This window comes from Microcaecilia unicolor, chromosome 4 (assembly GCF_901765095.1).
Source record: "Microcaecilia unicolor chromosome 4, aMicUni1.1, whole genome shotgun sequence".
In the NCBI taxonomy this organism is placed as follows: Eukaryota; Metazoa; Chordata; class Amphibia; order Gymnophiona; family Siphonopidae; genus Microcaecilia; species Microcaecilia unicolor.
Genome location: NC_044034.1, coordinates 287,763,087 through 287,776,033, shown reverse-complemented (window position 1 = coordinate 287,776,033; position 12,947 = coordinate 287,763,087). Strand labels below are relative to the sequence as shown.

The 12,947-nt window shown below is 40.4% G+C and overlaps 1 protein-coding gene across 3 annotated transcripts in view; it reads left to right on the top strand.

The window, feature by feature from the left end:
- The window catches only part of KANSL3 (KAT8 regulatory NSL complex subunit 3), a 144,471-nt gene that overhangs the window by 49,494 nt on the left and 82,030 nt on the right, over positions 1 to 12,947 (top strand). For all 3 annotated transcript variants that reach the window (XM_030201649.1, XM_030201648.1, XM_030201647.1), the window contains 2 exons: positions 713 to 870; positions 4,295 to 4,358. In XM_030201649.1, the coding sequence (XP_030057509.1) occupies positions 713 to 870; positions 4,295 to 4,358 (222 nt within the window). The remainder of the gene's footprint in view (positions 1 to 712; positions 871 to 4,294; positions 4,359 to 12,947) is intronic.

The window sequence follows — 12,947 nt, the reverse complement described above, 5'->3', positions numbered from 1 at the left end:
AGCCGTTGCACTGCAACTTGTCTGTCGCCATCGGGGGCGGGGCCGTCGCCTGACTCGCTGCAAAGTTACTGTCGCTGGGGTCCGGGGACTCGGGAGCTGACGGCGGGCTCGGCGTGCCCAAACCGGGGGTGGGCGCCGTGCCGGTGGTGGCGGGAGCGGAGCGGCTGAGCCGCGAGATCATCATGAATGATGTGGTCGTCGTCCGAGGCGAGCAGAGGTCGGAGCGGAGGCAGAGTTGAGGCGCTGCGCGGGGCCCTATGCGGCCGCCTTGGTCGCCTCTGCCTAAGACCGGCCCTGCCTGGGCCAATCAGAGCCCAGAACAACATTTTTTTTTTTGAGTAGCTGGCCACATCACTGCAGGTCATAGGAGCCGACTCTGTGAGTGCTGTGGGTGCTTGAGCACCCCCAATATTGAGAAAACTCCTTGTATCTGTCCAAGGAAGGGTTATTTCCACTGGGCTTAGCACCCCCAATAATTTTGAAAAGTTGACTCCTATGCTGCAGGTTACTTTCTCTTTGTGTTAAACTAAAGAGGGAACAGTCATTTTTCTGTAACAACTTTATAAAACATGCCCCACCTGCTGGGCAGACTAGAGAAATACACTTAACGAAATATTCTTATAATTCATATGCTGGAAAGTTAACCATTTCGCCACAGCGTCTATAAAACAACGATACTTTCTTACATGTCCATTTTATCACCACTCTATAGGATGTAGATGACCCTCTACTGGAAATGAAGACCCCAGTCCTCTTTGTGATAGGTCAAAATGCCCTGCAGTGCAACGTGGAAACCATGGAGGATTTCCGGGAGAAGATCCGAGCTGATAATAGCATGGTGATTGTAGGAGGAGCCGATGACAATCTCAGGTACACCATGACTTTATACAAATTTGCCTGTGTCATTGACAGCCTGAGGTGGTGTGTACTTCCTTCTATGAATGACAGCTTGGTACACAGTGTAACTGGTTGCATGCATAGGTGCCAGCTCTGTGGGTGCCTGAGCACCCCCAATATTTTTCCCAGTATGTCTATAGATCTGGGGCATCAAGCATCATACTGCAGAGCTACAGGAAAACACAGGAAGGAAGTGCTGCTTTATGTTAGCTACTGCTCCTGCCTCCCCTTGCAGACTACTGGCTGGAGGTGTCTGTTACTACATCCTCCAACAAAGAGTTCCAGAGCTTAACTATTCGTTGAGTGAAAAAATATTTCCTCCTATTTGTTTTAAAAGTATTTCCATGTAACTTCCTTGAGTGTCCCCTAGTCTTTTTACTTTTGGAATGAGTAAAAAATCGATTTACTTCTATTCATTCTACACCACTCAATATAGACCTCAATCATATCTCCCCTCATCCGTCTCTTTTCCAAGCTGAAGCGCCCTAGCCTCTTTAGCCTTGAATAGTTTTGTGTCATCTCCAAATTTAATCACCTCACCCGCCATTCCAATTTCCATATCATTTATAAATATGTTAAATAGCATTGGTCCTAGTACAGATCCCTGCGGCACTCTACTGTACACCCTCTTCCATTGAGAGAAATGACCATTTAACCCTACCCTCTGTTTTCTGCCAATAAACAATTCCTAATCCACACCAGAACATTGCCTCCTATCCCATGACTCTTTATTTTCTCAGGAGTCTCTCATGAGGAATTGTTATGAAAAGCTTTCTGAAAATCTAGATACACTACATCAACCGGCTGACCTTATCCACCTGTATTCACGCCTTTAAAGAAATGAAGCAAATTGGTGAATCCATGCTGACTCTGTCCCATTAAACCATGTTTGTCTATGTGTTCCGTAATTTTATTCTTTATAACGGTTTCCATTATTTTGCCCAGCACTGACGTTAGGCTTACGGGTCTCTAATTTCCCGGATCACCCCGGAACCCTTTTAAAAAATGTGCGTCTTTAGCATTTAGCATGCTCTAAAAATGCTAGCGCGCCTTTGTAAAAGACCCCTTAGCCACCTACCCTCTCATATGCCTGCATAATCAAGAGTTGTCAGTTTTAAACTCATTCATATCCCTAGGTCTGTAGGTGCAGGGCATTGCAGGTTGCTCAAAATGCTGCTCTAGAATGAAATCAGTGCTAGGCAAAATGGTAGAGTCTATTATAAAGAACAAAATTACTGAGCATATTCAAAAGCATGGATTAATGAGACAAATCCGACATGAATTTAGTGAAGGGAAATCTTGCCTCACCAATCTATTACATTTCTTTGAAGGGGTGAATGAACATGTGGATAAAGGTGAGCTGGTCGATATTATGTATCTGGATTTTCAAAAGGCGTTGACAAAGTACCTCATGAAAGACTCCAGAGGAAATTGGAGAGCCATGGGATAGTAGGTGGTAGTGTCCTATTGTGTATTAAAAACTGATTAAAAGATAGAAAACAAAGAGTAGGGTTAAATGGTCAGTATTCTCAATGGAGAAGAGTAGATAGTGGGGTTCCCCAGGGATCTGTACTCGGACCGCTGCTTTTTAACGTATTTATAAATGATCTAGAGATGGGAGTAACAATATATTGAGGAAATGAAATTTGATGACGAGACAAAGTTATTCAAAGTTGTTAAATCGCAAGAGGATTGTGAAAAATTACAAGCGGACCTTACGAGACTGGGCATCTAAATGGCAGATGATGTTTAATGTGAGCAAGTGCAAAGTGATGCATGTGGGAAAGAGGAACCCGAATTATAGTTATGTAATACAAGGTTCCACATTAGGGATCTAGGCATCATCATTGATGATAAATTGAAACCTTCTGCTCAGTGTGCAGCGCCGCTAAGAAAGCAAATAGAGTGTTAGGTATTATTATTAAAGGAATGGAAAACAAAAATGAGGATGTTATCATGCCTTTGTATCACTCCATGGTGTGACCACACCTCGAATATTGTGTTCAATTCTGGTCACCGCATCTCAAAAAAGATATAGTGGAATTAGAAAAGGTACAGAGAATGGAAACAAAAGTGATAAAGGGGATGGGACGACTTCCCTGTGAGGAAAGACTAAGGCGGCTAGGGCTCTTCAACTTGGAGAAAAGGCGGCTGAGGGGAGATATGATATAGGTCTATAAAATAACGAGTGGAGTGTAACGAGTAGACGTGAATTGCTTGTTTACTCTTTCCAAAAAATACTAGGACTAGGGGTCATGCAATGAAGCTACAAAGTAGTAAATCTAAAACGAATCAAAGAAAATATTTCTTCACTCAACATGTAAATAAACGCTGGAATTCGTTGCTGGAGAATGTAATAAAAGCATTTAGTTTAGCGGGGTTTAAAAAGGGTTTGGCTGGCTTCCTTAAGAAAAGTCCGTAGACCATTATTAAAATGGACTTGGGGAAAATCCACTTCTTATTTCCAGAATAAGCAGCATAAAATGTATTGTACTGTTTTGGGATCTTGCCAGGTACTTGTGACCTGGTTTGGCCACTGTTAGGAAACAGTATACTGGGCTTGGTGGACCTTCGGTCTTTCTAAGTATGTCAATACTTATGTACTTGTTATGTGTGTTATAGGTGCATCTAAATTTTCACATATTACTCCTGTGCTGAGGCACTTACATTGGTTACCTGTTTAGTTCAGGTTGCAGTTTAAAGTGTTATTGATCCACCGGGCTCTGTATGATGCAGTGGCTCCTTGGTATATAGCTCAGGTTTTGGTACGTTATAGCCCACTTCGGTTGTTACGATCTGAGACAGCTAAGCACTTATTGACTCAAGGTGCACAAGATGTGCATTATGCTGAGAGTTGGGGTGCTGCATTTTCTGTGGCTGGTCCGTGGATGTGGAATGTGCTTTATGGTTATGCACAGGTGCTAGCCAGTTTAAGAAGTTATTGAAAACACATCTGGTTTGTTCAGACATTCTTTTAGCTATTATTATATGTGAGTAAGTGTAGGTAGATGATGTTGGACAGCTGATAGATTATTTCTTATGTGTTGGTTTTATGTTTTGTTGGTAGTTTTGAATTATGTATGTTTCTGTTTTTGTAATCTGGCTAGGTTTAGGTGGAATACAAGTTTTTAAAATAAAATATATAACAAATTCCAAAAAATGAAATGACGATAAAGGGAAAACGTTTCTTTCCCTGACCACCACTAGTAAATTTTATGACTTTGAAAATGTTACCTTTTACTTGTACCTCAGCTCTAATCTTGGTTTTGCCACTCTTTGTAAATTACTGTTATCTCCTTATATCTAAGTTTTGATCCCAGCTACAACAGTACAACTGTGAAGAACATTAGCTAACAGCAATTTTGAATAATTATTGTTTCTTTTCCTCTGTTCTTAGAATAAGCAAAGCTAAAAAGAAATCAGAAGGCCTTACCCAGAGCATGGTGGACAGATGCATTCAGGTATGGGTCAGTGAGGGACAAGGGATTATCTTTTGTGTATGTGTGTGGGGTTTTTTTTTTTTAATCCGATGCTACAGCCTGAGACTTCCTTCCCCTTCGCAGTAGACCCCAGTGCAGTTCGGTGGCAGTGAAGCATGCCAGTGCACTGCACTGCTCTGACTTATCTGCTTGAGAAATTGAGTCAGCTGAAGAAGAGGTGTGTGCTATATATGATCTGAGTGTGCACAAGCAATGGGATGGAGACTAGATAGAATGAGCCTTACCAGAGATAATGTAAAGTAGGAATATAACAATATTGGGCAAATATGATAGGATAAAGTAAAATACTCTATAAATATATATATGGGTACAAAGTATTAGAAAAGTATAGTTGCATACCTGTAAAGGGTGTTCTGCTTTCCTTCTGTATGCATGGTTAGTTTTAAGAGATTTTTGTCGTCTTCTTTATCTTACCAGGCAGTAACATTTTGGAATTCATTGCCTCTAGAACTTTGAATGATTAGTTCATAACTTCATTGAGTCCTTAATAACAATTCAAATCATGAGGTGCAAACTTAAAATTATATCCTATAATATTTTTGAAATAAAAAAGTTTTAAGCAACTTTCTAAAAAGTAAATAATCACTAATGATCTATGTACAATCTGAAAATTTGGTTCACTCTTTGCAAAAGAGATTGTAGTAGATCGGGTATCTTTAAATAACAATAAAAATCAGACAAAAGATTGCCAATTAATACTGTCAAGTACTAAGCATGATGTACTTAGGAACAACAAACATAGTTTGAAATGTCTATATGCGAATGCCAGGAGCCTAAGAAATAAGATGGGGGAGTTGGAATATATTGCACTAAATGAAAAATTAGATATAATAGGCATCTCTGAGACCTGGTGGAAGGAGGATAACCAGTGGGACACTGTCATACCGGGGTACAAATTATATCGTAGTGATAGGGTGAATCGGATTGGTGGAGGGGTAGCATTGTATATTAACGAGAGCCTTGAATCAAATAGATTGAAAATTCTGCAGGAAACAAAACACTCCTTGGAATCACTGTGGATTGAAATTCCATGTGCAAAGGGGAAAAGGATAGTGATAGGAGTGTACTACCGTCCGCCTGGCCAGGACGAACAGACGGATGCGGAAATGTTAAAGGAAATCAGGGACGAATTATAGCTACGTCTTGCAAGGTTCCGCGTTAGGAGTTACGGATCAAGAAAGGGATCTGGGTGTCGTCGTCGATGATACGCTGAAACCTTCTGCTCAGTGTGCTGCTGCGGCTAGGAAAGCGAATAGAATGTTGGGTGTTATTAGGAAGGGTATGGAGTCCAGGTGTGCGGATGTTATAATGCCGTTGTATCGCTCCATGGTGCGACCGCACCTGGAGTATTGTGTTCAGTACTGGTCTCCGTATCTCAAAAAAGATATAGTAGAATTGGAAAAGGTACAGCGAAGGGCGACGAAAATGATAGTGGGGATGGGACGACTTTCCTATGAAGAGAGGCTGAGAAGGCTAGGGCTTTTCAGCTTGGAGAAGAGACGGCTGAGGGGAGATATGATAGAAGTGTATAAAATAATGAGTGGAATGGATCGGGTGGATGTGAAGCGACTGTTCACGCTATCCAAAAATACTAGGACTAGAGGGCATGAGTTGAAGCTACAGTGTGGTAAATTTAAAACGAATCGGAGAAAATTTTTCTTCACCCAACGTGTAATTAGACTGGAATTCGTTGCCGGAGAACGTGGTACGGGCGGTTAGCTTGACGGAGTTTAAAAAGGGGTTAGATAGATTCCTAAAGGACAAGTCCATAGACCGCTATTAAATGGACTTGGAAAAATTCCGCATTTTTAGGTATAACTTGTCTGGAATGTTTTTACGTTTGGGGAGCGTGCCAGGTGCCCTTGACCTGGATTGGCCACTGTCGGTGACAGGATGCTGGGCTAGATGGACCTTTGGTCTTTCCCAGTATGGCACTACTTATGTACTTATGTACTTATCTTTGTGACCTGCATTGAACTACTTCTTTGGTAATTGTGGGATTTAAGTCCAGTGTAAAGTAAAGATGCAACAATGACCCAAGACATTACCAGGACAGAGCCAAGTCACGTCATCTCTCCCAGAGCTCAGAAAACTCTCAAAACTTTCTGAGCTTTCACATGTGTTTCCCATACTCTTAATGGTATTGTCTCTCCTCAGTCAGTTTTAAACATGCTTCAGCATTGGTGTTCGCTGCCTACAGAGATTTGTTACAGGTATGCAGCTTTGCTTTTTCAATAGACAAGCAGGATCACAGCAGCCATACAGTGGTGCCTCCCAAGCTGAGGATTGCAGATGTTCTACTAAACATATTACCTCGAAACCCATGTAGTATATTAGGAGGAAGGAGCATGTTGAAGCTTCAGACACACATGGCATAGGATTACTCTGCCAATGGCAGTACTATTTTCATGAATGTATACACTGACAACAACATCATAGCCATACAATGTCTTCTGTAAGTGTGGTTCCTGTGGCTCTTTAGTTGGCATTCTGCTGCTCCTAGGGGGTCTTTTACAAAGGCGCGCTAGCTAATGATTAGCACAGGCTAAACACTAGAGACATGCATAGGAATATATGGATGTCTAGCATTTAACCCATGCTAAAAACACTGGTGTGCCTTTATAAAAGGACCCCTTAGATAGTCTTGAACCACTTTGCTGATAACAGAGCAATACGGTTCACTATCAAGTAAAAGGGGTTCTTTCCGTAGTGGCTGCCCTTTTTTTTTTTTTTTATTGTATAACAAGAAGGCATGTTTCTGACTTCAGTCCTTTGAAGGTATGTATGGCTACACTCTAGAGTATAATTTTCTTCTTTCACATTTGTATGTGATGAAGATAAAAAGGCTGGTAACACAATTATTTGATTGATATGGAAATTTAATACTACGTCAGATAGGAATTTTGGATAAATCCCTAGAACCACTTTGTCCTCATAAATTTGAGCATATGGTTGATAATACACTAGTATTTTAATTGTTCTTTTCTGCCTGATGATGTAGTTTCCAGTAGGAGTAAGGTTTTCCATGAAATAAACTTTTTTTTTAAAATCTGATTTAATATTGTGACAGATTTAAAAGGTTTGAAAGGAAGGTCCATGAGTTTTATTAGAACTAAGCTGAGATCCCAAACTTTGACCAGGTGTTTAATTGGTGGCCTAGAATTCAGTAGTCCCTTCATGAATTTAGTTTCTAAAGAATCCTTAGAAACAAGTTGGTTCTCAGCTGTTGCTGTCAAGTGGGAATTCTCACCAAAATGGTACAAAGTCATTAATCCAACAGGTGAAGTAGTGCTGCAATAGAGAAGGCACTGTGCATGAGAAGGAATCTAGACCTTGAGCTTTATACATGAGTCATATCTCTTCCAATTTGTACTACATGACTTCTTAATAGTGTCTTTTCTTACTCCTACGTCCTGCACCCTGTTGGATGGGTGCAAGTGTTGTAATCATCCACTTTTCAACATCCAAGCTGGAAGAGCTAGGTTGGCAAGGTTTGGGATGCATTACTTCTTTTCCTCATTGCTTGAAGAGGGATGGATTGTTTAGAAGCATTGTAGATGGTTTTATCACTAACCGTTGAAGACATGGAAACCATAATTGTCTTGGGCAAGGTGGTAATTTCAATATGAATCAGGCAGAGTCCTGCTGAATTTTCTTAACTACCTTTGATATTAATGTTGGAGAAAATTAATAGGGAAGATTATTTTTCCCCAGAAATTGCTAATCTGACTGAAGCCAGATGATGAAGAGTTGGATGACAAGAACATGTGTGAAGGTGTTTTCTGATCTGTTTGTTTTCAAAGAGATCTACAAGTTGTTGACTTCACTTTTTGAAAATAGTTTGTACTGCTGCGTAGTTTTGACCATTCATGCTGATCTAGTTGAAGGCTTAGTCTGTAGGCCAGTTGTTCTGATGGCCTGGAAGGTAAGTTGCTACCAGGAATGTTTGCTTTTACAACACTAGTTTCCATGTGGCATCTACTTTTTGAAAGAGAGGACAAGAGATTGTGCTTCCTTGTTTATATAGAACATTGCCACTTTGGTTGTCTGCATCTGTAGTATCGAGTTTATTAGGACTTTCTATCCCACCCAACAGCGAGCCATCTGGGCGGCATACAATCTAAAATAGGGGAAGGAAAAAATGGCATACAATACTGACGTGAAACAAAAGGAACCAGGGTAGAATTACAATATAGACAGGAAAGAGGGGTAGTGTGGAAAACACAATAAGGCAGGAAAGTCTGAACGCCAGGTACCTGTAGCATTATCAGTGGAAGTTAGCTGTAGGCATCTTGAAAGAGGATCTTTTTTTTTTAAAGGGTTAGTGAAGTGTATTGTCTTAAATAAGAGGGCAGAGAATTCCATAAACTTAGAACCTTGAAAGGAAAACATAGTTTGTCTGCTGTGTTCATGGTAGAGATCACGATGTGATGGAATAGCTAGAAGATTAAGTTGTGTTGATCTAAGCGTTCTTGATTGTGTATACGGAGTGAGATATCGCAGGAGATAAAGAGGTTCAGAAGCAACAAGTTTTGAATGTTAATAGAAGTATTTTATAGATGATTGGATGAGAAATAGGGAGCCAACGAGCGGATCTAAGATAGGGAGTGACGTGATCCAATTTCTTTAGATGATGAAGGACTCTGATAGTAGTATTTTGGATTAATTGAAAACAATGTTGATCTTTGATTCAAGGCCTAAATAAAGGGAATTGCAATAGCCAAGGGATGTTCAGGGTAGAGGGAGCTAATAAAGGCTGTATGGATCTGATAAGACGGAGTTTAAAGAAAGAGCGTTGGATAACTTTTCAGATTTGGTCTTGACATGAAAGAGTGGAGTCAAATATAAATCCCAGGAATTTTGTTACATTGGGACTGTTTTTTTGGGAGTAGAGATTTGGGAGGTTGTGGAAGTTTTAGGGGAGGGGTCGTTTATATGGGTGGGGAGGGGGTGTAGCAATGTTAATAAGTGCATATGTACTTTTCTTTACATGGTTTTGTCTGCCACGTAATGCCTCTGGTACATCTCTTATATTGGTCTTGATGCACTTATTCTGATTTGTTAAGGGAATTTGGAGTGGGGGGGGGGTGAAGGGGAGAAAAGTTTGATGTAGGATGATATCATCTGTATATATTATGCCTGTTTTGAGTATTATCACTTTGTATCATTAGACGTTTGGCAGCATTTATTTTTGTGATTTGTCAATAAAAAATGTTGAACTGTATATCTCAGGATGCGTGTGGATTGGACTTGAGGAATGGGAAAACCATATAGAAATATAGGAGAGGATAAAGATGGATAACCAGTAGGAGTGAAAAGAAGCATTTTGCATTTCTCTTGATTCATAACCAGTTTATTGTCAGAGAGCCAAGTTGTAATGGACCTAAGGCCCAAATTAAGTAAAATATCGTCATGATCTGCTGGGTTAATGGGGCAAAGAATTTGGATGTTGTAAGCGTATACAAACTTTGTCAGATCTGTAGATTGTGCCAGAGTAAGAAAGGGTGTTAGCAAGATATTAGAGTACAGGGGAGAGAATAGAACCCTGAGGAACACCAGAAGTAGAATGAAATGGTTTGGACTTAGTGTCAGCAGAGCGAACTGTATATTGTCTGTTTTCAAGGTAAGATTTGAACCTTTGATAGGGAGAGTCAATTATACCAATAGAGTGTAAACGAGAAAGTAAAATTGTGTGGTCAATAAGGTCAAATGCGGCAGAGAGGTCTAGTGAGAGAAGTAATACGGAGCGAGGTTTATCAAGAAAATAATGAATTATGTTCAGACGTGCTAATAAAATGTTTCTGTGCTGTGGTTTTGATGAAAGCCTGTTTGGTGTGGGTGTAGAATATTGGTTTTGGATATGAAAATAGTGAGCTGTGAGTTAATAGTAGATTTGACAACCTTTGCAAGAAAGGGCAGATTAGCAAAGGGCCTATAGTTGGAGGAATCAGTAGGGGATTGTTTGAGATCTTTGATTTTAGGAAAAATGATGGCGTTCTTCCATAATTGAGGAACAAGTCCAGATATCAGAGATTGCGTGACCATAGAGTGAAGAAAAGGGATCAAAATCATTTGGTTTTTGTTTTTTTTTTACCAGAAACGTTGGTATAGGGTCTAAAGTGAACGAAGTTCTGGCTAGTTCAGATGAGGATAGAGCATGAAAATTGGACAAGGAACTGCAAGGTGATGATGTGCAGGGCATAGAGACTGAAATAACGGGAGAGGAGGAATTAGATGTGATGTGGTTAGTATTAAGACTGTCATGTAGTGTTACTATTTTAGATTGAAAAAAAGTTGCCTTATCTGGTGGATAAGGTTTGTCGATTTTTGCAGGAAGAGCCTTTGAAGGTCGTTAGTCGCTTGAGGGTATGATATGAGGCAGTGGCGTTCCTAGGGTGGCTGACACCCGGGGCGGATCGCCGATGCACCCCCCCCCCCCCCCCCGGGTGCATTTTTACCTGCTGGGGGGGTGCCGCGCGCCTGTCGGCTTTGCTCGTTCCATGCTCCCTCTGCCCCGGAACAGGAAATAACCTGGGAAACACCCCTGCTATATTCTATTTCACTTCTAATCTCTTTTACCTATTTTCCTTGTGTATTACATAGCACCTATCCCGTACATGAACCCCTCCATTAACAGGTCGCCTTAAGTTAATATTCTATAACTTATGAATGTAACTGACACCTGGCACACAAAAAGTGGAGTCAGTCCATGGAAGTAGGAACCAGATGATTCTTTATTCAGCAACTATAGACAAGAGAAAACTCGACATAGCTAAGCTTTGGCACGACATGTGCCTGCTTCAGGGGTAAGTGTTCTTAAAATGAAAATAAAAAATCAAATAATCTGCCAGCCACATTGGTGGCGACAGTGGCTCTATTGCCAGATAAATCCTGGATACTGAGATTCTATAAAAATCGGGATAAAATCTTCAAGGGGTTAAAAATAAATATTTTTCCAGATGTATCAAGAGATACACAGCTGCGCCGGAAAAAGTTTTTGCAAAAGAAGCAAGAAGTGATCAACTTTGGAGCTACTTTTTTCCTAAAATTCCCATGCAAATGTTTAGTCACCTACCAATCTGAAAAATTTATCTTTTTTGATCCAACTCAACTGGAGTTGTTTATAATATCTAGAAAGACTGTTGGAACAGCTGTTCCACCTAGTGATAGCGTTTGATATAGTAATGTGCGCCCTGAATTCATCCGACCCCTCAGTTAAATTGTATTGGTTGCTTGCTATTTTACTTCAACAATGTTTGTATCCAAGTGGACTTATATTGGAGTGAAGAAATTACATATGTAATAGTTTTTCTTTGATTGTGTTTCTTTCTTTATCCAATTTTTCCTACTACAAGATTTGTATGTTGTAAATTTGAAAATCGAATAAAGAAAATAATTAAAAAAAACAAAAATAAAACATACGATAAATGCATAAATCAATCAGAACACCTTAATATAACATCTGAAGACACCAAAGATATAGTATTGTAGCCAGAAAAAGTATCAATCCTATATAATAAAACACACCTCCAACATTCTGAAGCTGACTGCATGGCTGAGGCATTCCTGCTCTCTGTATCCATCTCCTGAATTGATGACATCACGTACTTCTGGGTTCGTCACAAGCAGAGGTGACCAACCACACGAGGTTTCTCGGCTTCCAAATGTTGGAGGTGCATTCTATTAAATAGGATTGGTCAGTTCCTTGAAGCACAGCCAGAGCTCAGCGTCCTGGCACAGTAACGCTCAGACACCAGAGAAAGAGAGGGGGGGGCCTGACACCAGAGAGAGGGAGGGAGGAGGGCCTGACACCAGAGATGGGGGAGGGAGGTATCTCTGTAACACACACACTCTCTCTCACACACACACACACACACACACTCTCTCTCTCACAGTCAATGACTTTCTCTCTCACACACTCTATGTCTCACATTGTATCACATTCACTCTCTATGTGCCACACAGTCACTCACACACTCTCTTGGTCTCATACACTCAGTCTCACAGAGAGTCTTTGTCTCACACACTCTCTCTCTCTTGCACACACTGTATCTGTGTGAAACACACTCTCTCTCACACTGTGTCTCACATACGCATTTGCACACACTCTCATTCTCACACACACACTCGCATCCAGACTAACAGTCTCTCTCACACACACAAACACACATTCTCTCTCACACACACACACACTCTCTCTCTCTCAAACATACACACTCTGAGGAAAACCTTTGCTAGCGCCCGTTTCATTTGTTTCAGAAACGGGCCTTTACTAGTGTATAATATATTCAACAATTAAAAATAAATAATCAAATTAAAATGCTACATATATAAAAAAAAAAAAACAAGAGCTGCATAAAGCCCTCTTAAATACTCTTGGAAAACAGTACTGTACATTAAAAACATTAACAGCATATTCAAAAGCATGAATTAATGAGACAAAGTCAACATGGATTTAGTGAAGGGAAATCTTGCTTCACCAATCTACTACATTTCTTTGAAGGGGTGAACAAACATGTGGATAAAGGTGAGCCGGTTGATATTATGTAT